The sequence below is a fragment of the Juglans regia genome, chromosome 10, assembly GCF_001411555.2.
Source record: "Juglans regia cultivar Chandler chromosome 10, Walnut 2.0, whole genome shotgun sequence".
Lineage (NCBI taxonomy): Eukaryota > Viridiplantae > Streptophyta > Magnoliopsida > Fagales > Juglandaceae > Juglans > Juglans regia.
The window spans coordinates 18,815,668-18,842,582 of record NC_049910.1 but is presented as its reverse complement, the minus strand read 5'-3'; the positions used below and the strand labels follow the sequence as shown (position 1 = coordinate 18,842,582).

General features: G+C 37.8%; 1 protein-coding gene across 2 annotated transcripts; it reads right to left on the bottom strand.

The window, feature by feature from the left end:
* Positions 1-1,124: 1,124 nt before the first annotated feature.
* LOC108996640 (citrate synthase, glyoxysomal-like) lies at positions 1,125-25,361 on the bottom strand. 2 transcript variants are annotated; one of them, XM_035694545.1, is made up of 14 exons: positions 25,253-25,361; positions 24,514-24,822; positions 23,776-23,956; positions 14,758-14,843; positions 12,882-12,986; positions 11,926-11,988; positions 11,622-11,731; positions 11,420-11,539; positions 11,270-11,345; positions 9,793-9,866; positions 9,560-9,680; positions 2,295-2,392; positions 1,847-1,970; positions 1,125-1,544 (listed from the first exon to the last, which is right to left on the bottom strand). In XM_035694545.1, exons 2-14 carry the CDS (start codon positions 24,766-24,768, stop codon positions 1,413-1,415), a joined length of 1,545 nt encoding a protein of 514 aa, XP_035550438.1. In that variant the 5' UTR covers positions 24,769-24,822; positions 25,253-25,361; the 3' UTR covers positions 1,125-1,412. The 2 variants fall into 2 exon arrangements, with proteins under 2 accessions (XP_035550438.1, XP_018828184.2); XM_018972639.2 differs by having other exon boundaries at positions 24,955-25,359.
* Between the last annotated feature and the right edge of the window lie 1,554 nt (positions 25,362-26,915).

The following is a 26,915-nucleotide window of genomic DNA, read 5'->3' as shown; positions in this document are numbered from 1 at the left end:
TAGGGATCATAGGATGTACTAAGAGAGAAAAAGAAACAAGTTTAACAATGGAAATACTACCAAGAGTAGTAAACCTATTAGCAATATCAAGGGGTGGCCGGGGTAGTAGGCATTTTATGGACATAATTTCGTCTCAGAATTATTCTAGATGAATAATTGTCTCATAATTATTCTAGACTGTGGACCAAATAACTTGTGCTGCATTTTATATCTAGAAAAATGCAGAAATTGAGAGAGAGACACCCCCCTAGTTATTAATTACAAACCATTGGTGTCATAACAAGAACAACGCATGCCCTACTATGATTTCAATATAATGAGTTTTAAACATTTGATGTGTTATATGTTCAATAATTTTACACTTTTTGTTTCCTTCATTTTTTTCTATTATAATTATAATCACTTGTAAAATTTGTTGGATAGATTTATGATTATTTTTACATTTATCATACTTGTTATAATTTATATGCATCTTAAAATTCATATTTACCATATAAAAAATGTAGTTCAACAGGGAATACGCGCCTCTGTAAACCATAAAAATACCCACCAGCATTGTTTGGAGCACTTGAATTGCTTTGTTGATGATGAAGATCCCATATACATCTTGGCATACTACAAAATCACACAACTAAACAAAAAATATCTTAATTAAATAGAAGACCACAAAGTTTGCAGAAATATAAGAGGAAGTGTAAGACTTTTAATTGAACCTGAAAACTAAACGATATTTAAGGGAATAATAATACAATAAAATTAATTAAGTGAATGCCAGGTGGCTTAATAGATTATAAAGATGATACTTCAAAAATACAGCAATGGGCAGACCCTGTACCAATTGGAAAAGGTAAAAAAGTACCAGCTATTGAATCCATAAATTAGATGAAATAAATCAATGCAACGACGTGCAGAAGAAGCTTCTCGTTAATTTCAGGATAATGAGATGAAAATAGTTGATTTTAAATAAAAGTTGAATAAAATATTATTTTTAATATTATTATTAATTTAAAATTAAAAAAAATTGAATTGATTATTATATTTTATATAGAAATTTAAAAAAACAATAATAATGAAATGAGATAAAACCATTTCTCTATCCAAATAAGCCTCAAGTCTTTCCAAGGTTGAAAACTTATAATTTGATTTTTCTTTTTCCCCAAGTCATGTAAATAGTCATGTAAATAGTCATGTAAATATGTTTTGTAATACATTCAGAGATTGCAAACAACATTCTTATTCTTATTGTTGCTGCAATACACGCTAATCATGACGACCCACAGACCATTCCGCTTCTGCTCACTCGTAAGCATATCATCCAGACGAAAGCTGCAGAGACTGACATTTATTTCTCTTATCTAATTCTTTTTGAAATCCTGTTTTCGTCGCGTTTGGTATGAATTCCAGAATAAAGCCTAAATCCCAGATCCAGCCAACCGCCGTCTCGAGGCATTTGAAATGGAAACCTGACCAACGCTGTCTGCTTCTGTCAGCATCATCCGTTCTTTGACCGGCATATAATGCCGCAGCCATTCCCCAGTATAAACCTGAATTATCACACAAAGATCAAGAAAATGAGCCAACAGCAAAACAGATTGGAAAGTTTAAAACAAAAAGGCAGTCAAAATCAATGAGTTTCCACCTCCTACTAAAGAGTAAAGAGGAAAATAATTCATCCACTAGAAAAGCAACCTATGGTACTAAAAAAAAAAAAAAAAAAATCAACAACTTTAGAAAGATGTATGGCAAGGCAAGATACTCTCATTTTGTTAGAGGATCAGAAGTCATCACAAAAAGAGATAAAAGAAGAAAATTCAAGGGGAAAAAAAATTTAAGACGAGGTATTAACCTGTTGGGGTCTCATTATCTTTGTATCAGTATCATCCAGGGACTCTCTCCAGTGTGCCAAATACCCAGCCATTCTTGGGATTGCAAATAAAACAGGGAAGAACTCCGTAGGAAATCCCATTGCCCTGATGAGTGAGAATTTAATACATATGTACCGGTTATGTGCTCGGGAAAATCGAAGATATTGTATAATGATGAGAGAAGTGAAAACTGTTACTCATCCCAAACTGATTGGAAGACGTGAATTTTATCATTTAGTTATAATCTAACATTCTCTTCACTTGTAGGTTAGACTCCCCCTCACATAACGGAGCTAGGGTATGAAATCTAGACTTCTACTCTGATATCAAATTAAATCATCACTTGTTCTAAAAATTTATATTAATGGGCAAGAGGTGTGTTGAATCATTTAATTATCTTCTAACAGTAACAAAGATATTTTATTGTACCTATATATTAACCCCGAGTAGAAATCAACATTTGGATATAGCTTCCTCTTAACAAAATACTCGTCAGATAGTGCAGCCTTCTCCAGAGCAACAGCAACCTACAAACAGCATAAAGATAAAGATACGTTCACATCATCTTATTCAAGAAATCCTCATGCTGTGGTATGCATCCAATTCAAAACTGTACAAAATAATATCAAGCATGAACTGGGCCAGAACGGAATCTTACCATGCCTAGAATCAATTAAGTGCATGCTTCTACAGAGATTTATTTTCCTCATGCAACTTAATGAGTGTTTGCACAACTTTTTTTTGTTGATAAGTAAATGATTATATTGATAAGAATAAGCATAGCTCAAGTACACAAGGGGATATACAAGAGATAACGCCTATTTAGGAAGAAGAAATGGAAACAAGAAAATCATGACAATTCGAGGCCATTGAAATCTACAGCATTGGCCCATAAAAACAAAGTTCTAACAAAGAGTAATCTAATCTCCTCCAATGAACGCTCTGTCTTCAAACATCCAGTCATTTCGTTCCTGCTGAATGCACCAAAGAATATATATTGGAATCATCTTCCACACAATTGAGTTTCTGGAATACTGCCAAGGTTCGTCCAACATCCAGGAGTTTGACCACTGTAGCAAGCATAACCCAGGCTAACTCTACTCTTATGAATACATCTTCCCATCATGCTCTAGCAACCTCACAATGTAATATAAGATGGTCCAAAGTCTCACCACTTTTTTTGCACATATAGTACCAGTCCACTATAATCACCCTGCGTTTCCGTATATTATCCATCGTCAAAATCTTTCCCAAAGATGCTGTCCAAGCAAAAAATGCCGCCCTAGGAGGAGCCTTATTTCTCCAAATCCTTCTCCATGGACTGTGATTATTCTGCGGTTGTGTGAGGGACTTGTAGAAAGAATGTTCTGAAAATATACCTTTTCTGGCAGCTACAGTACTCGATCTAATGGAATACAAGAGTTTGGAAAAATCTGCGAAGCTGCTAACTTCACAATCTTGGGCCTCCCTAATGGAACTCACATTCCATTGGACTAAGTCACAAGCCATCTCCATGAGGTTCACCACTGAAGCTTCTTTCACACGTGCAAGCCTTAACACTGTAGGGAATGAGTCTGTCAGGACCCTTAGGAAAGTGGCCCCAAGCCAAACCTCGACAATGGCCTTGACAGCAAAGAACAACCCCACGACCAACCTACATGCATGCCTTGGCTCATGCCGTGACACGCACAGGGCGCCCAGCATGCAGGCCAGGCCCAACGAGGTTAGTGGCCATGCGCAGCCCAGCGCATGGCTTGGCATGCGCACGTCCATGCGCAAAGCCTTGCGTCGCATGCCCCTGCGCACACCCCTCCCTGTGCACGCCCTTGCATGCGCCCCATGCCGCACTCCAGCGAGATTAGTGGCATGCCATTCAGCGCAAGGCTCCAGCCCGTGCCTTGCAAGCAAGGCCAGTGGCATGCCCACCAGGCATGTCATCTAGCGCATGGCTCCAGCCCAAGCCTTGCAACACCAACGCCCAGGCCACCAACATGGGTCATGCAGAGCCAACGCCCAGGCCACCTGCCTGGGCCATGCAACACGCACGCATGGACCATCAGCAGGCCTTGCATGGCACCATGCCATGCACACCAGCAGGCCCTTGCATGGCACCATGCCATGCCCATCAGTAAGTCATGCCATGCCCACCAGCCATGGACCAAACCAGCCCAACTGAAGGCCATGCACCATCCTAGCCCAACCATTGGGCCATGCATGCCACAGGCCAACTTGGCCCATGGCACTATGTTATTGCTTTATTATTTATTTTTAATTAATTATTTTCCAAGAGACCTTTTGGGAGTTTCCAATTTGCAACTTTTATAAATAGGACCCTTAGTTTTTGCATTCACATCTTTTGACAATTTCCCATTGTGGACGACTATTGTTCTTGAGATCATTATTTCGGTGCTTAGCACTTGGGCTCTTGGGGTGCAATTCGTGAATCTCTTAAGAGAGGATTACACTTTGTAATTCGTGAATAAGTGTAATTCATTTATCAATATATAAGATTTCCTTTCATCTTTGTGCAATTCATGAATCAAAGTTGATTGTGTTATCTTTGTGTTCATTCAAGTTTTTGAGTGTTCATAGTTTGTTCTTGGTGTTCATCCATTCCATCGCTCATTCAATCCATCCATACCCATATTTTCGACCACCCAAGTGTTAGTCATACTTTCCATAAATTCATCCTTCCATCCATCAAATCCTAGCCGAGATACACTTCCCATACTCAGCAACCACAATTTTTTCCTTATTTATTTTGCCCTAGCCGAAGTCTTCTAGTTCCCTATAAGGTAACACTTGCCTTTTAGGTAACTTTGACTCCATCCATTTCATATCCCTTGATTTAAGGAATTGTCAATCATCAATCCCTTAAATCACTCATTTTCCTATTTTGTCTCAAGTCAACCAACAACTTTCCATACATGGCCATACCTGAAATTCCCTTTCCTTCCTAGATTGATTCCTTCCATCTAGGGATCTTACCATACCCATTCCCAACCATCCAACCTAGCCAACTCCCCCAATTCTCGCCAACCCTAATTCTACTCTATCCAAACTCGGAAACCCTAGTTGCCTCATACCCGAAACCCTAACCTCACCGCACCCCATCAACCTTGCCTCCATCATCTTGGTGCACACTCAAGGACAAGTCCTTTAGCCGTTCCACATTGTTTTGCCTCCACTAAACACTCACATTACCCAATTCTATCATCATCACCATCACTCCATTGTCATTGAAGTTGAAAGCCAAGCAAGTTGGCAAAGTCACTCGGTCAACAACCTCACCAAGGCGAGCTCGTGGTCCTTAGTATTTAGAGACAAGACCAGGGTCCCTAACAGAGTCCTTAAGGGCGCTATCTCCACACCATATGTCATGGCAAAATTTTGTTCTTGAGCCGTCTCCTAACACAATTCTAGTATGGCAAACAAACACGCCCCACCCTCGTATAATGTGCTTCCATATTCCCATACCATAAACCCCACGTACCTCCCTCCAACCCCCCCCCCCAAGCTTCCATACATGAAATCAATCACCGACTTCCACAAACCTTCCATACTTGTGCCTGAATCTGGTTTTGTTCTACCTCACAAAATATTAAGGTGGCATCTGTGAACAACAACTGAGAAATGTTAAGAGTACCTCGATTTATATCACCAACTGAAAATCCAACTAAAAACCATTGTTAACCATAGCTGAAATCATTCTACTAAACGCCTCCATGACTATGATAAAGAGTAGTGGGGATAGAGGATTCCCTTGCCTTAGCCCTCAAGAGCTGTTAAAAAAGCCAACTGGGTTGCCATTCACCAAAACTGAGAACCTCACCATCAATATGCACCAACCACAATCCATGAGCACCACCTATCCCCAAAACCACCCCTCCAAAGCAAGTACAACAAGAAATCCCAGTTAACGTGGTCGTAGGCCTTCCCCATATCCAACTTGCATAAGAGACTCAGATTGCCAGATTTTAATCTATTATCTAGACATTTATTGGCGATGAGTACTGAGTCCAAAATTTGTCTTCCCCGTATGAATGTGTTTTGGGGATTTGTAATGATTCGCCCCAAAACTTCTCCTAGACGATTTGCAAGCATCTTGGAGATAATCTTATGCACCCCATCCACAAGGCTAATGGGCCAATAATCCTTAACCTACGATGCCCTAGTCTTCTTGGGAATAAGTGCAATAAAAGTAGCATTGAGACTTTTCTCAAATTTCCCAACCCAAAAAAATTATTGCAATACCTTCATTAAGTCCTTCACCACTTCCCAACAAGATTGGAAGAAACCCATAGAAAGTTCGTCTAGACCAGGTGCTTTGTCTTTAACCATCTTCCTCACCACTTCATGAACCTCGGTCTCCTCAAGCGACCTCTCCAGCCAAGAGATATTCTGCTGCTCAATGGACTCAAAAGCTCGCCCATCAATCTTCAACCTCCATCACGCTGGCTCAAAAAGCATCTATTAAAAAAACCAGCGACATGTTCTTGAATCATAAGAATCTCTATGCAAGCAACTCCATCAATATTCATCATCTCAATGGCATTAATTCTCCTATGGAGTTGGCCACTCTATGAAAAATCTTCATGCTTCGATCACCCTCTTTCAACCACAAAACTCAAGATTTTTGCTGCCACGAGATCTCCTCCAATAGGGTAACCCTCTCTAATTCCTCCAATAGTGACTTCTTGCAGTTGCATGTATCTCCAAAAGATTGCACATTCCAAAGCTTTAAATATTTCTTTAAAGCTTTCAATTTGCCTATAAAAATGAAGCTAGGGGTGCCTTGGATCTGATAGGAGGACCACCATTGCCTGACCCATTCCACAAACCTTCAATTTCTAGCCACATATTCTCGAACTTAAGGTATCTCCGTCCTCCTTGAATACTCCCACAATCCAACAAGATGGGGAAATGATCGAAACATAGGCGAGGTAGTCTTTTCTAACATAAATCTAGATAATGAGTTTCCCACTCCGAGGAAACTAAGAATCTATCCAATCAAGACCACGTTTGGTTATTAGACCATGTGAATGCACCACCGTCCAATCAAGACCACGTTTGGTTACAAGACCATGTGAATGCACCACCCATGAGAGGAATGTCCACCTACCCCAAGTCAAAAATACACTCTGCGAAACTCATCATTGCTGGCCGCAACCTGCTTTCTCCCGATCTTTCACTTGGGAATCTTATAACATAAAGTTCCCTCCTATACACCAAGGTAGGTCCCACCAGCTATGCAACCCGGCTAACTCCTCCCATAGAATGTTTCTACTGCTGTAAAAAATCAGCCCACAAATTCCAGCAAAAGCCCACCTAAAATATTTCTCCACATTCTGAAAAGAACAAGTCACTGTATACTCCACATGGAGCAAATTTTTTATCTGCAATTGCTTATTAACCTCATTAAGCCCTCAGACATTCCAGGATATAATCTTGAGCTTCTTCAAGAAAATGCCGACCCCCTCCCTTTGGATCTTTCTCTGCTTGAGCTACCCTCATGATTGATAAACCAAGTTAGTCTCTTTCGCTCCCTCTATTTTTTAGAACTAGATTTCTTGAGCTAAGCATTTCCTACTTCAATGGCAGTAAGCAAATCCATGAACTGTTCTTCAAAACCTTCACACTCAATCCTCACACAATGTTAGATTTCCTGCACTTATGAATAACCCAGTCAAGAGGCAGTAGGCTGACACAGTAGCAGACTTCAGAGGTATAGGCTCCCCATCCATCTCAACCCCTTCCCTGGTTGCCCACTACGATTCCATCAGCATTCGTGTCTCCTCCTTGGCAAAGGAAGGCCTATATTCCCACTTAGGAATGTCACTCATAGGAACTAGCATCCGTAAAAGCCCTTCCCTGACATCCCCATCACCCACCACCTCAGTACATATCTCCACATCCCCTATCTAAAAAGCCTTCACCGGAGGGGGATACCACTGAAAACTCCACATCCCCATCATCGCTGCTTCCCATCGTCCTTTTATGTCCATACTGTGCCGAAAAATGCCGACTGACAGTGGAGGATGTTGGTAGTCCGTGTCTGGTACTGATTTTGTCACTGTCGTCGGCTCCACCACTACTGTATCCTCCATCTTAGCCGCCATCGATGGTACCTCGGCCTGCCGCAAGACTACCAGGACCACCTCCGGCAACGTTGGCTATTTCCCCCCGGTCGAGGGCCCTGCATCACAAACTTCACGGATCTTCCATACGAGTTTATCAGGGACGACCTTTCTCATTCCTTTGTCTTGGCCCACAAGCTGAGGCCCACTGAATCGGCCTGGATCCATCTTAGCCTTCCCTGTGTCTTGGCTCTCGAACTAAAGCCCACTGGAGAGGCCCACACCTCTTTGATTCATGCTTAATGGCCCGTCTACCACATTAAAGCCCAGACCAACTTTAGACTTCTCTTTACCAGGTCCACAAACCAAACAGCCCAAGCCCAACTCTTGTTTCTCCTCAACACACAGTATAGGACTATCCATCCTCTCTTGCAATGCGCCCAACTGCTTTTTCATGTCCAGCAAAGTAATATACACGCCATCCTCTGTCAGGCCGACAACACACCTGCCACCACCACCTTGCCTCTAAGCACCTACTATACCAGCGGCACAACCAACCCTCCCTAGACCATATCAGTAGTCATGGCCTGCACCAACGGCTCCTCTTAGACTAGCTGACATGTCAGACCATCCTCCTAGCCTGATTTGTTCATGAAGCTGCACCAGTGCCATTGGCTATTGAAGGACCTCCTTGTACGAACGTGTTTGCGGTTGGTTCACCGCCACTACCGGCACCTAAAATGCCCCTCCTCTGTTGCAACCCACATGTCCACCCTCTCTTCCAGCCTCCCTCAGTGCATCCGCCAACTTCCTCCATCCCTTACTGCCCCTCTCCTCTGGAATGAAGATGAAGTTTTGTTTGTCACCACCTCCATACTCCACTAATGCCATGTAGCGACCATGAGCATTAGAGCATCTCTGAGAGATAAAGCCTCTATCTCCCTCCCGTGAAGTATCATAAAAATCTTTTCTTTCAACCTTCAAACATTCTTCCAATGCTTTGGCAAACAATAGCACCGTGAACATCCCTAGACTCATTTCTTTCACGACTCTCCAGCTCCTCTCAATAATGTGCAAATAACTTCCATCCCTCATTAATACAGAGGCTTTTGATTCGACAACTAACTATTTCGTAAATCCCATATTCCACTCTGAAGTAATAGGAAACTCGTCGTTAAACACCCCCAGCCACCATTGAACTTTGAGTGTACGGAGAGAGAACACTCAAAACTTACCAAAAGAAGTTCTAATGTTCCCAAAGATGGCATAATCAGCCAGTTTCCAAGCTACGTCTTGCACCTTTTGCATAATCAACCAGTTTGCACAACTTATGCCATCATGATAATGCCTTATACAGTCTAGACCGTAACTTTGTTCCATTAATTTATGAAACAGGTTTATCTTTTATAGTTCAGTTCTCATACATTGAGTCAACTACTTGTGATTAACTATGAAGTGAGAAATGTGTCAGTGCTCGTAACCTATTGATCATCTTTAACATCAGAAATGTGGTAGCTCATAATAACAGATTGAGCATGAAGAACAATAGAGAATACTTCCTCTGCAACATGTTCTGTCCTCAAAAAGAAGTACAACATAGAGTAGGGGAAAAAACACCTCAATTAGAGGATCCCGTCCAACAATAGAGAATACTTCCTCTGCAAGTTTCTTTATCACTTTTGCTCTTGGATCATAGTTTTTGTATACACGATGCCCAAAACCTGACATCTTGCGCTTCCTGGAGAAATGACATGGTTTGATTTAGCAAATAAATAAACAAATGCCACATTCAATGCAAGGACGTTGTTATCACTTGTAACTACCATAAACAATGGATTTTACAGTAATACCTATTTTTCACACCCTCAATGAACTCTGGAATGTTTTCAATGGTTCCAATCTCGCTTAGCATCTTAAGCACAGCCTATAATGAACAAGATAACAAGAACAGCTTACCTACTAATGACACAAAACATAAGAAAAATTTTATTGCAAGCCAGAGGCTAGACCCACCGGACACGCCACTGATGACCTACCATGTCAGAGGTGTGTAGGGTGTGCCTGAAATGGGGGCTTCAAGATGCAGGGCTCAAAAAAAAATACAGAACACTTCAAGGAAAAAGATTGAATTAAAATATCCTAGGTTAAAAAGTCCATCAATTTGTCAAAGCACAATCTCTTGCAAATTTAATTACAGAGCAGCAACTTAGCATTTAATCATGAATCAAATCTGAACAGATTGTTTATTAGCATACCCAAGAACCCTAGATAGGGAAAATCTTGAAAAACCATGCTGAGTTTCATCAATATCTGGTACAAGGGGTTGCTGTGATTTTCTAAAAGTCAAACTTTCATCATTAGGGCATGAGCATATACAAACATCTATCAAACCATGATTTCCTGCCTATTGTTATATTTCAATTTAGTTACTGTCATATGATACTCACAGCACCAAAGAGACCAGAAAAGAGAATCTTTGAACCAGATTGCATACCCAAAACATGAAATGCATGATTCTCTAAAGGTTTGTAAAAAATCTCACCTAAGTTTGGAAAGGGTTGCTGTAAACAACGCCCAATTGGCCCTATAGTTCCATGCATAATTTATTATGTTCAAGCCCTTCAAACCATCATAAATATGTTCATTGCATCAAAAGCCTAAGGTTCAAAAGTATGTTCCATGTCATAGGTGGTCAAAATCCCAAAACCAGACATAGCATGACACTTAAATGATAGAAATCCATGAATGACATCATGACACAGATTCTGTCAAAGTCTCTGACAGCAACATATTTGCCTTAGACAATGAGTTCTAAACCCAAATATTAACCATTGCACACGCAAAAACAAATGAATGATGTTTAGATAGAAATTGACATGATTTTGATTATCTAGGTGCTTATTGACATGACTGTGATTGTTTGCATAAGGCTAGAGGTAAGTAATTGTGATCATACCCTTCTTGCTATTTGTGCAAACAAAAAAAGTGCTCTTTTTACAAAACTATATTATATGCACATGCTTCAATGATATACAATTTATAGACTATTTATTGGTAGAGCCCATGTTACATGCGCCCTCTTATTATAAAGTTGATGAATGCAATGGACTGAATTTGTATGTTTCTGCTTGCCATGAGATATAAATAGAATCACTATATATTAAATGAACGAAGATGAGGAACAAATAGGAAATGACTGCATGAGGTCCTGGTCATATGAAACTCATTTAAAAGCTAGTCGCATTTCTAACCCTAGAGAGAGGAGGCATCACATGGTACCACCTTTCATGCATGGAAAAAGACAATAAACTGGTGCTATAAGTATACCTCATTGGCCCCACCATGAAGAGGACCATACAGTGCTCCAACAGCCCCAGCAACAGAAGTGTATACATCAACTCCACTGCAGAGATAGAACCAGGTATGTGACATTAGTGTTAAGAGCTGATTTATTTTGGTCGGGTGCCAGATGCCTACCTTGATGCTAAATGTCGAGCTGCAGCTGTGGAGCAATTCATTTCATGCTCTGCATGCAGTATGAAGAGAATATCTAGAACTCGAGCAAGTCGAATGTTGGGCTTATACGACCTATTGCCTCTGCAAGTTCGCGGGAAGAAATTATTAATCAGGTTAAAAAAGACAAAAGTCCATATCATTTAGAGCAAAAGATGATACGTACAATGAGTCTAGCATGTACAAAACATTCTCTGCATAAGAAAGGTTGCTAGAAGGGAGAACTGGAGGCCTTCCTGCCATCCTCAAATAAGCTGCTGCTGCGATGGTTGGTGCCTGCAAAACAAAATCAGTTCCAAGATACCAGATAAGTAAGTTCACTGCAAGACTATAGCAGCTGGTCTACTAACAAATTTTCAATTAGACAGGCTTATTTAAGTTGCAAAAACCAAGCATGTCAGAACTGACAACTGTTGATCCACTTTAGCAAGGAATAGAGCCAAAACAATATAGTAAATGAATATGCATACCTTCCCAAGAACACGTGCTATTTGTTTGTCTCTCACTTGTTTTGACCGGTAAAGATCTTGACCCTTTATCAACAAAAATATTCATGAGAAATGTCAACATGTTCATTCATAACAAGGTCAATTAGAAAGGAAACTAAGAGATCAATACGTATTTAAATGCGGGTCCCACAAGTAACAAAAGGCTATCATTTCTGTTTTCTTTCTTTCTTTCTGTCTTTTTGGTCCAAGCAAAATGTCAATTAAATAAAATAAAAGGACTATTGTATTATAGCAAATGCTGCAGTAACATTTTCCATATCAACAAGCATAAGAGGATGCAACTTATTTACATTCTGACTGATAACACTCTTCACAAACAAAGAATAATTAGACATTTGCATCTGTCAATACTAGGTGCTTTCTACTTAGTTTGAACTTGAAACTTGAAAGAACTAAATCGATCGGTCAGTTTGTTTGCCACTAAAACAGAAACAAATTGACCCTGAAGCTAGGAATAAAATTCCACTCCATTCAATCATCAAGATAGATTTGATGGTAGATAATCTTAAGCTGTGGAAGTACAGGAAAGTGCATGACAATTAAATTTAATAAAAAAGTCGGGAAAAGCTGACACATTAATATAGTAACAATAACAGAATAAATTGGAGACAGATTATCTCTTTCAAGAATAAAATGGGTGGAGCTCACATCTTTTACTGATCACAAAATGAAGCTAAACTCGCAGGAAACAGAGTATTATCTCTGAAATTAAATTGCAGAAATTCCTTCAATTTTTGTGAACAAAAATGGGATGGGGTGTGGAAGAACTTCTACAAGCTTTCACTTCAGAAAACATCAATTAATTCAAACACAGATAGACAATGTGCAGCAGCACATGATACCTATATGATACTGATGTCTACACAAGGAAAAATAACATGACATTCAATACATCAAACTCAAATGATCAAACTTACTCTAAGAGCGGGATTTGCATCAGGGTGAAAGACAGAAAGAGCACTCATTGCACTGACAAGTACACCCATTGGGTGAGCATCATGAGGCATTTCCTGTATAATGTCCTATAAAAAATAAAAATAAAATAAGATACCCTCTCTCAAAAATGAAACATGCTATTTTACTTAAAAGGAAAAGTCTTTGTTCTGCAACCATTGTTTTTTTTATAAGTAAAAGAAATTTTATTTATACAAAAATAGGCATAGCCCATGTACACAGATAGCATACAAGAGATTGCACCTAATTAAGAACTAGAGATAGATACAAGGAATTCATGGAAACTAGGATCGTTAAAATCTATAGCAATAGCCCACATAAATCAAGTATTAAGCAAAGGATTTTAAGATCTTCCAGAGAGCGCTTCCAATCCTAGAAGTTCCAGTCATTCCTTTCCCTCTATATACACCACAAAAGACATGTAGGTGTCATCTTCCACACAGCTGCAATTGAGGAATAACCTTCTGACCTCTCCAACTAGCTTAAAGATCAACCATCTTCCCAAGCATAACCCATGGTATTCCAACTTTGCTGAAAAATCATTTCATAAGGCCTTGGCAATCTCACAATGGAGGACTAACTGATCCACTGTTTCACCACTCTTTTTGCACATACAGCACCAATCAATAACAATAATCCTGTGTTTCCTCGAAAGCAATGTTTCATCATGCTAAAGATAATACTCAATCTATCCATTCTATTACAAAAACTCTTACTAGTTAAATAATTTTAAGTCCTTGGAGAAACACCTTCATTACAAATTTAAGTCATTTAGACTAGCTAGCACATATAATTTTGAGTAGCTAGCACAAATGGTTTCACGAATATGTGTAGAATTTGCAATCTTTTCTTTGAAATCCCCTAGTCATATACCTTATAAGTTTTTTTATATATTTATTTTATGTTGCATGCTTATGCTATATATATTATAAAATTGCGAAGTTATGAAAATGTTATGATGCATGAAAGAATAAAAGGAAAGGACAAAATGAAAAAAATATATATAATTGCATGATCCATCTAAAACATTGTGTTCAAATGATCGATGCATGATGGTACCAGAGCTAAAACGTGGAGGCACCTATTAATATATTGCACGTGCAGGACGTCATTTATTGAGTGTTGTCCATACCACAGGCATGGAGCCAGAACTCTTGTAACTGCCAAACATTACACACAGCACATAAATCTGTGTAGGCCAATTAATTAATAAAATGGAAAGTGATGTTTATAATGTGTGCAATGGTTTTATTCAGATTTTATTATGTTTTCCAAAGATAAAAGATGTTTATAATGTTATTTACCATTTTGACTTACTTTTGTTTTTCTGTATTAACTACCCAGAATTAAGGACAGTCCTACAGGCCATAAAAACTGGACTCGACTTTTTTTTTTTTTGACAGTTTATTGTTTAAGTTTCTCAATAGAGGTTGTTGTGTTTGGTTTTAAAGAACTTTGGATCTTGCATTATGACAGGAATGGTATGTAGCATTCAATCAGGAAGGAAGGAAGTATTACACAGGTGAAACCATACAAGGTAAGAGGTACCATTTAAATACCAAGACTAGTCATTCCAGGGAGAAAAGGGGGAGGGGGGTTATGGGGGCTCATATTTCATATTTACATGAATCATACCATACGAATACTTTGACAAATAGATTTGAAGTGCTGGTAAAACTCTGTCGTAGTGCAACAAGTAACATATCTTTTGAATTTTCATGAATCGTACCAAAAGAGTACTTTGACAAAGAGATGTTGGAAGCACTAGTAAAACTTTATCGTAGTGCCACAAGTAACAAATGCAATGCCAAAATAAAAATCCAGAGAAGAGAGGCACACCAAAATTCCTTGCGGTACTGCTGAATGCTGAGAAATAGCAAACTCCCAGTCTGCAAGTTGACTTTCAGAAGGCAAATTCCCATACACTTAATGAAGGAAGCAAATTAATTCAGAATCAGAAGATGAATTAATGAAGTAACTCTGAAGATAAATTAATAAAAATTCTCAAACAGAGAAATGGACATAGCATGCAAGTAAAGTAAGCACACAATAAGATGACCATTCAAAAATTGAAGTAACCAACACAGTTTTGTTATAAATAAGGTTTTTCATTGGAAACCCAGGTATAATTAATCACTGTAATATTCATTTCTTTTGGCATACACTGAATATCACATTTATATTTGTAGAATGACATACCTTTATTTGGAAAATGAAAGCTTATACTAATTGTTAATGGTTATAGAGGCAGTGTTGAGAGAGAGAAGTTGAAATTTTTTAGTAATCCAATTTGATTGCTGTAATACTTTTTTACTTTTAAAGTATTTGAGTTTCAAAATTTAAATGACCATTGAGCATTGCATAAAAATAATTCATAAGTTATATTGTATGTGAATAATAAATAGATAATATTAATAGCAATTCCTTTCCAACCTAGAAATCATAAGGTCATAGTTCGTTTTAAATTAGATATTTTATCTAATAAGACTATAACATGTTAATTATGACAATTTATCTTAATCAAGGAAATGGTAACTTCTGATTGACATGTTAGTGCACTTGAAGCATATTGAAGTAGACCACAGTAATTTGATATTCTAAATAACGTACCAGTAGAATACTAAATGTTCCATTACAAATGGTATTTGACTACTAATTATGACATACTTATCAGGTCAGAGATTGTCAAAAAAAAAAACATGCCACAAATTCTGCCTTGTGCCACAAGCCTCAGGGAAGCGTAAAAAAACCAAGTTTTCTTCTTCACTTCCAACCCAACCCTTTACTGTCTTAACCAGAGAAAAGACCCCAGCTGTGCCGCCTGCTTCACCGCTCTTTTCTTTAAGTTTATTGCCAAACGCTTGGGAAGAAACTCTCTAAGAACTGTAGCAACATTCAGGTAAGACAAAATCAAGTAAAAAAAAGTGTGCTTCTCCTTCTCTGTTTAAGTGCTGGGCTCACCCTTCAGGTCTACTAATTGTTGGCTGTCCAAGAAATTGAGAACAAGCCGTAGCTCCATCCATTTCACCTGTTGCAGCAACCCTATCACCAAGAACTTCAAAATGAGAAGATTTCTTCTTGCTGCTAGCATAGGTAAGGAACCACCACCCCACTAGATCATAGAACTCTGAAAAGCATAAACTTCCCAATCTAGGACATCTCTAAAGAATGTAACATGCCATGGGTAATTCCATTGGATAGAACTACGAGGTCCGCAATAAAGGATTCTTTCAATCTTGATATACCATAGAATTCTGAATAAATTTCCTTGAGTGCCCTATCACCACACCATACGTCATGCCAAAATTTTATTTTGGATCCATCACACACCTCAAAGTGGGTATTTGTAAAATATGTATCCCATTCTCTTCTTATGTGCTTCCAAAGCCCCACCCAATATGGCCCACTCACCTCATTCAAATGCCATCCTCTCCATGCTTCACCATGCACCTAGTTATGTCCATTCCTTCTTTGACTGGGTTCCACCTGTGGCCATGGGTTGGAATTGTGATCATTAAGATCACTAACTCCTACACATGGGGCATGCATGCTGGCCATAGATTGATTATAGTATTTGTATCATTGTATGTGCATGATTAAGTTTAAATTAAGCATGTCCTTTCATATATGAAAATCTATTTTGTTATGATATTTACAGCTATAGTTGCTTACTGAGTATTCAACTCATAGTTGTTTGAATATGACTTTTAATAATGAAGTTTGAATTATTTTAATGTTTATGGAATAATATTCTTTTTGATCATATAAGAAAGAGGAGTTAAAATCACTATTAGGCCGCATTTGGATTGCAAGATGGTCTCATCTTCATCCCATCTCAATATCCAAACACCACAAACACAAATACTTTTTCAATTTCAAATCTTCAACTTTTTCATCTCATCATTACCTAGTCATTATAATTTTTTCAAACTTCCAAACAAAATACAAAAAATAATTCAAGTTTTTCAAATCCCAAAACAAAAATAATATTAAGAAATTATATTCTAACTATATTTTTTAACTTCACAATATTTTTATTCAACTTTTTCTCTCATTTCCCAAAACCAAATTAAATATCTTAACTCAAACTATTTTACTACTATTCATAAATTTATTATCTCATCTCAACATTTAAATGAGGCCTTAAGAGTCATGGCCAATGGAAACCTGCAGAGGCCCACAAGAAACCATCTTCTACATTTCTAAAAGAATAGATTATCGCAAAATCTCCCACACTCTGCCAACTTCTCCACTATCTTCTTTTTTTTTTATAAATAATATTTTATTCCCAAGAAATAGGCATAAGCCCAAATACACAAGACGTATACAAAGGAAATACCTACTACTTTCCAAAAACGAAAGGAAAACTAAAAACACTATCTTATTATCCCACATTAGAAAACCTCCCCCAAACACCCTTCTAGAGGTTAAAAACACCGATTCCACATGATGAAACTCCCACAAGCTCCAAACAATGCCCCTAGACAGAAAGTCTAGCTTAGTTTCCTACAAGCATATAATATCAACCTCCCATTGACAAAGAACCTTTATGATTCTAAGGTACGTGTCAACCTCATTCAGCCCTCTAACAATCAAAGATGGTAGATTAGGCTACATATAGAATCAAATGTCGGTCTCCCCTTGGCTTGACTAAGACTTGAATCCCCACATCTTACTTCATAATAAAAGATAACCTTGTGTTAGTTATGAGATAAATAGAACTCGAAGCCATTTGGATCTAAATTTTATCTTCACTCGGGTCTCTCATTTCTATACATATGCAAGTTGAGGCTAAGGCTTAAAAGAAGAAAAGAAATATATTATTTCTTTAACTCTAGGATGTGTAAGGCACTTGCAAGTTATTAAAAAAGGTGTTAAAAAAAAAAAAAGGAAAAGCTCTTGAGTCTTGAGTTTGCCAAGACTTCAAAAAGAAAGAGGCTACCTTTTGGAGAAAATTTTCTAAAAGGCTGCAATTTTGTCTTTTGTGATATATCAAAAAAATTGTCTTTTGTGTGATATTATATATATATATATATATATATATATATATATTATAAATAACATATATTTTTTTTTTGATAAGTAAGAAGTTATATTAATCCACGTAAAAAGGCAATGCCCAAGTACACGGGAAGTGTACAAGAAAAACCTAATTACAAACTACGCGCTACGGAAAGTAGCGTAAAAGTCATTAAAATTCCTCTCATTCAATACAATAGAAGAAGCCCAAAGCAACAAAGTGTGATAAAAAAAGGCCCTAAAACTATCCGGAGAGCGTTCCTTATTTTCAAAACATCGGTCGTTTCTTTCATTCCATGTGCACCACATTAAACATAGAGGTACCATCTTCCAAGCAGCTGCAATATGACAATTGCCCCTAATCCCTCTCCAACATGACAATAAATCCAAGACTCTCCTGGGCATCACCCATGCAATACCAAGCCTAGTGAAAATGTCATCCCATAAAGCCTTGACTATTTCGCAATGTAGAAGTAAATGGTCTGCTGATTCACTGCTGTGTTTGCACATAAAGCACCAATCGGTTAAGTAAAGGCCTCGCTTTTTCAGTTTATCTATAGTCAATATCTTCCCATGGGATGCCAACCAGCCAAAAAATGCAACTTTAAGGGGTGCATTGCTCCTCCAAATGCTCTTCCAAGGAAAGGCATTGGTGGGATGAGCCATCAAAAACTTGTAATAAGAGCGAACTGAAAATTTCTTGTTCCCAGTGAGTGTCCATATTAGTCCATCTTCCCTACCTGCTTGTACTTTCATTGCGTATAAAACATTGTAGAAATCAATAATGTCATTTAACTCCCAGTCTTGTACAGCCCTAGAGAAACTCACTGACCAATGAATAGAATTTGCGGAGATGCTCATATTATCAGCCACCGAAGCATCCTTGTCTGACGCAATCCTATAAAGCGAGGGAAAAGCATTTTCCAAGGCCACATCGCCACACCAGATATCATGCCAAAATCTTATGCGCGTGCCCCTTCCCACCTCAAATCTGAAATTACCGAGTAGGTCTTCCCATCCATTTCGAATGAATTTCCAAACACCCACCCCATAGGCCCCTCTTACTGCATTAGAGCACCAATCTCCCCAAATACTCCCGTATTTAATGTCGATGATGCTTCTCCAAAGAGTGTCCCCTTCCTTATGATACCGCCATAACCACTTTTCAAGTAGAGCCTTGTTGAAAATTCTCACTTTTCTAATCCTCAAACCACCGCAAGACAAAGGGGTGCAAACTTTATCCCATCTAATCAAATTGAATTTTTTCTCATCTTCTAGCCCTCCCCACAAGAAATCACGGAAAATATTTTCCAGTCTATTTGCCACCCCTGCAGGTAAAGGGAACAAAGATAGAAAGTATGTTGGAAGATTAGAAAGTGTGCTCTTACTAAGCGTGATTCGGCCGCCTTTAGACAAGTAAATTCTCTTCCAACCTGCCAGTTTACATTCAATTCTCTCAACAATCCCATCCCACATTACCTTAGATTTGTGGGGGGCCTCCAAAGGAAGTCCTAGATACTTCATAGGCAAGAGTGACACCTTGCAACCCAAAATGGCAGCCACTTCACTTAGATTGTTAACCAAGCCAACTGGAACTAGCTCAGACTTCAATAAGTTCACTTTAAGACCTGAGACAGCTTCAAAACACAGAAGGAGGGCTCTCAAGGAGCGAATCTAATCTGGGTCTGAGTCACATAAAATCAACGTATCATCGGCGAAAAGGAGATGTGTGACTGATAAGCTTTCATGCAAGGAACTACCCACGGAGAAGCCCGAGATGAAACCCCTATCCACCACCCCCTCCAACATTCTACTCAGTATATCCATCACTATAATGAATAACAAAGGAGATAGAGGGTCCCCTTGTCGCAAACCCCTAGAGCTGCGAAAGAAACCTTCGGGGGTACCATTGATCAAAGTGGAGAAACTAACGGTTGTGATACAATGTTTTATCCACTGACACCATCTTTCCCCGAAACCGTGCCTGCCCAGAATGTACAACAAGAAATCCCAATTGACATGATCAAATGCTTTCTCCATGTCCAATTTACACAAGAGACCTGGGGTGCCGCTTCTAACTCTAGATTCCAAGCATTCATTAGCAATAAGAGTGGAGTCTAAAATTTGTCTTCCTTTAACAAATGCACTTTGTGACTTCGAGATGATCTTCCCCATAACTTCACTTAGTCGCTTCGCAAGAACTTTTGATATGATCTTGTAAACCCCGCTCACCAAACTTATGGGCCGGAAATCCTGTACCTCCACCAACCTTGCCCTTTTCGGGATAAGGGCGATGAAAGTGGCATTTAGGCTTCTCTCAAATTTCATGAAAGAGTGAAATTCGAGAAAAACTTTCATAAGATCATCTTTAATAATGTTCCAACAAGTTTGAAAAAAAGCCATTGTAAAGCCATCGGGGCCCGACGCTTTATCTTTAGCCATCCCGTTAAGCACACTTAGAACCTCATCCTCCTCAAAGGACCTCTCCAACGAAGCTGCACTTGCTTGATCCATTGAATCAAAATCTAGTCCGTTTACCTTTGGTCTCCATTGATATTGCTCCGTTAAAAGCTTGTCAAAAGAATGCACAATGTGATTTTTTATCTCAACGCTATCAGTCAAAACTCTGCCTTCCGAATGTAGGACCTCAATAGCATTGTTTCTACGATGAGAATTAGCAACTCTGTGGAAAAACTTTGTACATCTGTCCCCTTCCTTCAACCAAAGGGCTCGAGATTTTTGTCTCCAAGAGATCTCCTCCATAAGGGTGATTTTTTCCAGCTCAGCTACCACTACAATTTTCCTTACTTTTTCATCCTCCGAAAGAGTCCCCCCCACTTCTTTTACATCAAAATGCTGCAGCTCTTGAGAAAGAGTGGATCGCTGGTCGTTAATATTCCCAAAGACTTCCAGATTCCATTTTCTTAGATCCTTTTTCAAAGCTTTTATTTTCCCAGCCAAAATGAAACTAGGGGTGCCCATGAGTTGATAGGAGTTCCACCATGATCTAACTTTCTCCGAGAACCCATCAACCTTTAACCACATGTTCTCAAATTTAAAATATCTCCGTCCCCTGTGAAGACCCCCACAATCTAGTAAGAGGGGGAAGTGATCGGAACAAAGTCTGGAAAGTCTTTTTTGGCAAAGGTTGGGGAAGTGGACCTCCCAAGAGGAAGAGACAGTGAACCTGTCCAACCTAGACCAAGCCCTCCCGTTAGACCAAGTGAAATCTCCTCCCGCCATAGGAAGATCAACTAGTTCCAACTCAAAAATAAGTGCTGAAAAATCCGCCATGGCTGGGCCCATGTTGGAATCCCCTGATCATTCACTTGGAAACCGCGTGACGTTGAAATCGCCTCCAATACACCACGGGATATCCCACCAACTACACATACCAGCTATTTCGTCCCACAGTAGTTGTCTTTTATTATCAAGATTTGGCCCGTAAACACCTAAGAAACCCCAAACGAAACCATCATCAACATTTGAGAAAGAGCAAGCTACTGAAAATTCACCAACGAAATCCTCCACCAAATTGACTACTCTTTTATCCCACAATACTAATATGCCCCCTGAAGCACCCTTAGAGACAAGGGTGGTCCATCCCACGTAAGGGCAATTCCACAAGCTTCTTATTAATTGCCTATCAATATACTTCAACTTAGTCTCCTGCAAACAAATCACATCTAACTTCCACTCCCGTAATAAGTTCTTTATTCTCAGGCGCTTGTTTGGATCATTCAAGCCCCGAACATTCCATGAGAAGATCTTGGGCTTCATGGACTATCAAGGTTCACCCTATCATTGTGTCTTCCCCTACTCACGCTTCCTTCTCTTGCATCATAATTAATGGAGCAAGTAAGCCTCTTGAGCTCCCTGTCTTTTTTAGCAGTGGATTTAGCAAGTTGTGGCTGTCCTGCTTCTATGGCAATAATGAGGGCTTTAAATTGTTCCTCATAACCTTCACATGAGATCCCAAGGCAGTGTCGAAGAGCATCAACCTTTTGTAATACCCAATCAGATTGTAATCCCGCCCCTAAAGGTGCTAGTGGCAGCGAGCATAGAGGACTAGAAACATCTCCATACTCCTTACAAACTAGTTGAAGATCAGACCCATGTGAAGACTCATCATCTGAGAGAGCCCCTTCAATCGATGACTCATCCTCCCCTTCTTCCACAGTACACAGCACCATTGAAGGGGTCTCCAAAACATGGGATGAAAAAGGCAATCCCTGGGCCCTAATGATGAGTATATGTATACAATATATAATATATGTATACAATATATATGTATATAACATATGTATATAATATAAATGGTTGACAAAACAGAAAAGACAATGAATGCTTTTGTTTTTTTATCACACACACGAAGTCACTTTTTCAACTTCTGAAGGTTTTTTTCTTCCCTTTTTCATACAAACCAATCGAGAATGCAAAAAAGCTTATATAAAGATTTTTAAGAAGTGAAATTTTGTTCACTGTATACGTGATTGATCGATAGAGTTTCTATGAAATTTTTTTCACTCTCTCTCTCTACACTAGGCCTGTTGATCCAGGCCGGATTTTTGCCCGGCCCGGTCTGGAAACCAGATAACCAGGTACACCCAGTCCGGGTAAACCCAGTACCCGGTTTTTTTTTTTTTTTTTGGTTCCTTTCTAGCAACTAAATGGACAGAAACTCAAAAAGAAAATGCATATTATGTCCAATAAATCATCCATTTTATGGTTTTTTTTTTTACTCTCTTCTCCATGTGGCTTTTTATTGGTAGTCAAAGAACATGTAGGATTTGATTTAAAAAATTAAATAAATAGAGTTTGAATGTTGCATCAACATTTTTTTCATGAAAAAATATTCATAACACGTAGGCTTTGATTTAAAATTAAAAAGAAAAAAAAAAAAGGTGCAACCCGGGGTTTTAAAAACCGGTTTCAATCCCGGTTCCAGCCTGGTTTTGAAACCCAGGTTCCAATCTAGGTATACCTGGGTTCCAAGCCGAAACCCGGATGAAGAGTACTACTCTACACACACTAAATGAGAAGAAGAAACTTTGAAAGATGTCAGATTCTTTTTTGCAAGCTGAACATAAGCATGAAAAATAAGAATTTCTTTTTTCCAACGAAGGAGGCCACACTCCTAACCTGTGAAATATGAATTAGATAGAAGATCTTTATGGTAAATGAGCATAAGATTCAAAATTTTCAAATCTGAGGTATGCTTTTTTTCTAAAAATTATATTTTGTTTGTGGATTCATGTAAACTTGAGATTTGGATGTTATTGATTCCATCATGCATCTGTGTTGCAAAGTGGAGAGTTCCTGAGAGATAGAGATAGAGAGAGAGAAGACAATCAACCCCTTTAGCCAGGTTTCCTTGTGTAATTCTAAACTTCCATATCATTTAGTTTATAAAAACCTATTTTCTTTCCCATGCTTTCTCATTAAACCTCCAACTCACTTTTATTACAAAGAAAAAAGAATAACTAGGTCTTGAATGCCCAATGAACTTAAAACTAGATTTCATTTTGCTGGAGTTTCCTCTTTCTTTCACCATGAAATTAAGGATGCATAATGGATGACCTATGGACTCTGCTGATATACACATAGATTCTGCAACATTCAGAAACTCAGAATGCAGTACACCTGCTCAATGGCCTTTGTTATACTCCACGATACAATCAACAGTTGATGTTCAATAAATAAACATTGGGATGCATATATAGTGATTCCTAAGGAATCTTTTTCTACAAAAAAAAAACAGTTATGTTATACTAGTATGATCCATCACAATGACTGCTTTTGTTATTAGAAACTAGTAAATTTATGTAGAGTACTTACTTAAGAGGTAGGCCACATCCAAAAACGTGCTACCTTCAGCCAACTCCTCGATTGGGTAGCCTCTATACCTAAGGATACCCTCATCGCCATCAATATAACAAATAGACGACCGAACAGGAGCTGTGTTTAGATAACCAGGGTCATACAGTTTGAGCCCCTTTTCATTCTTTCCTGTTGTGATCTGTATATCCAGATTAAAAAATCAGCTCACCTAATGTTAACTCATCAATAGAGCAAGAGTACAAATCCAGAAGCCATGTCGAAGAAGCATATACTAATCCAGTAGCCAAAAAAATCTCATCGTATCATACTAACTTAACATTAGAATCATGAGTAATTTTAGATGAAACTCATGAGTTACATTTGAAAAACAACCCCGATATTCTGATCATACTCTACATTTTCCCAAAAGTTAAGCGACCACAAAAATAGGAACGAACCGAAAAGACAATAAAACCTGAGTACTAAAAATCAAACCCAAATCAGAAAATAAAACCCGACGGTCCGACGAACTAATTCGTTAAAATTGGTGGAATCACTATCCCTCTGCTTTTTTTATTTATCTTTTCTGATATCTCCCCAGCCACCAGAACAAGAAAATTTTAATAAAACAATTAAATGGATAAACAAACAAAAATTCAAATAAAAGCGAAAATCAAAAGACCCAATCAGCGATCAAATCCATTTTTTTCAAAAGAAAAGAGCTAATCTCTAACTACTACATATATGTATATCTACCTTCTTCAAATCAGTGGATTTGACCGTGCCCTCCTCAGAGACCGGAACCTGGTACTTCTTACCGGTCCTCTCGTCGATGATGGTCAGTGATCCTCTGAGGTTGCCGGGCGGTGGAACCGTGGTCTGAGCGGAGAGGCAGTGGGGCTCGAGAGCTGGCGCGGCATCGATGGGCTCGGCGGACGCGGTGAGGTGCGCAGTCAGCACGGCCAAGCGGCCCCGCGCCACCACCTCCGGTAACTCTGCCCCGCTTGACATTCTCTAAATGATTAGCTCTTTTTTCCTCTTTATTTCCTTTTGGGATTGTGAAGACTACAGCAAAAAGAAGAACAGGCAATGAGATAGCAGAATATAAAGAAGAGGTTTTTAATTATATAATTAAGAAAGTAAAAATCGTAAGCTTTTTCAAAGCGTTCTCTTAAAGATTCAGCTGATAATATTTACCTCTAACCGACAAAATTTGACTGTTCTAATTTATTTTCTCGGGAAAATATGAGATGTGGGTAGTTTAAGAATGGAAGAATTTTTCAACGAGTTCATGAGAAAATCTTTTCTTTCGGTTATCCGTAAATCTCTGGGAAAATATGAGTGATTGTTAAAAGATATATAAGTTATTCAACCAATAGTCGGATTTATTGACGGTTTGCTAGTATAGTTGTATCCATTTTTCCTCCTAGGATGAACGAGAAAGACGAATGAAAGTGAAGTTAAGCAGAAAACTTGGAAATGATTCGAAAGGGACCATGGGAAAGAGAGAGATAAGGCGAATTCTCGGGAAGCTAAATCCATAACAGTCTGGGGACAGTGATGGGGTTGGGCAGAGTCAATTCTCGAAGAGCTAAATCAGCACTGATACTTTGCCGCTGAGCAGCACCGCTGCAAGTTATGTGAAATTGGCTGTTTTATTTGTTTTTTAATTTTTTAATTTATATTTTTTTTTTATCATTTTAAAATATTTTTAATAAATATAAAAATAAAACATTAACAATATCTTACTTTCTTAATTATTAAATAAAAAAAATTTTAATTACATAAAATGTCAAAAAGAATGAACAAATTGAGTAGACAAAATAATATTTTTCCAAAATCCATAGCTGTGTTCGATTAACAAATAAAAAATAAATGAGTAATACTGCATGCACTCATGAATTACGTAAGTATCGTACAGTTACTTCGAAAAAAAGTGAGTCTACAATAAAAATAATAATTTTTTATGTAGATCTTATTTTATTCACTTTTTTAAAATGATTATGCGATACTTATGCACTCACAACTTAATTATCATTTCTCAAAATAAAAATCGGTGAAATTGTAGTGATGATGCTATACAAGATATATTAAATTTGTCGAAATGAATTATTTTTATATTTTTCTTCTTCTTCTTTCATAATTTGTGAATGTAATACTGTAATACAACAAAATACGAAATTAGTGGATTAAGATTTAGCCGGTCTTTAGATATTGACATAATTTCATATGATTTGAGTTGATCAGTAAATAGTAATATTTTATAAATTTTATTAAAATATATTTAAATATAAATAAGTTGATATATGTATTTAAATGAATAAAATAGGTTGAGATAGGTTTAACTTTTTATAAGAAATTAAAAAATAGCGAGTTCTATCGATAATTAGTTTCAAATGAATTAAAGTGAGTTTGTGTTATAAACATAGCTTTAAAAATTCGATTCTTCTGATTAAAATATGGTATCAAAATTTATTCATATATAATCTCAACTCAATTTGATATATACAAACTTGACACACATATTGATTTTATTATAAATCACTAATTTGACATGAGTTTAATTTTATCATGTTATTATTAATAGATTTAATCCATTTAATTATAAAGTTAAAATATTGTTAGAATATTATTTTTTAATATTATTTTTGTTTTAGAATTTGAAAAAGATGAATTAATTTTTATTTTTGTTTGAAAATCTAAAAAAATTGTAATGTTTAGGTAATGATTAGATGAAAAAATTGAAAAGTTGAAAGTTTGATATTGAAGAATATTTGTATTTTTATGTTATTTGGATGTTAAAATGAGATGAAATAAGATAAAATTGAATGAAATGGTTTGGAATCATCTATGAAACTAATCGGGGCCAAAGTGTTGAACAACCAATGATATTGAAAAGTTTACTTACTTGGAATAGAGCAATAAAGTTAGTGTCAGCCCTCGGGGTAAATGGAGTGTGATAGATCATAGAATAAAATTAGAGTCTGAATTTTATTTGGATTTAAATGAGATCTTTTATGTAAAGTCATTCTGCAACACTCCGACCGAAATTACTAAGGCTAAATTGAGGATAATTTAATTGCGTCTAAATTAGGTTTAATAATAATCAATGATGGGTAAGCCCATGTTTTAGTATTTATTGAGTCTAAAATAAACAA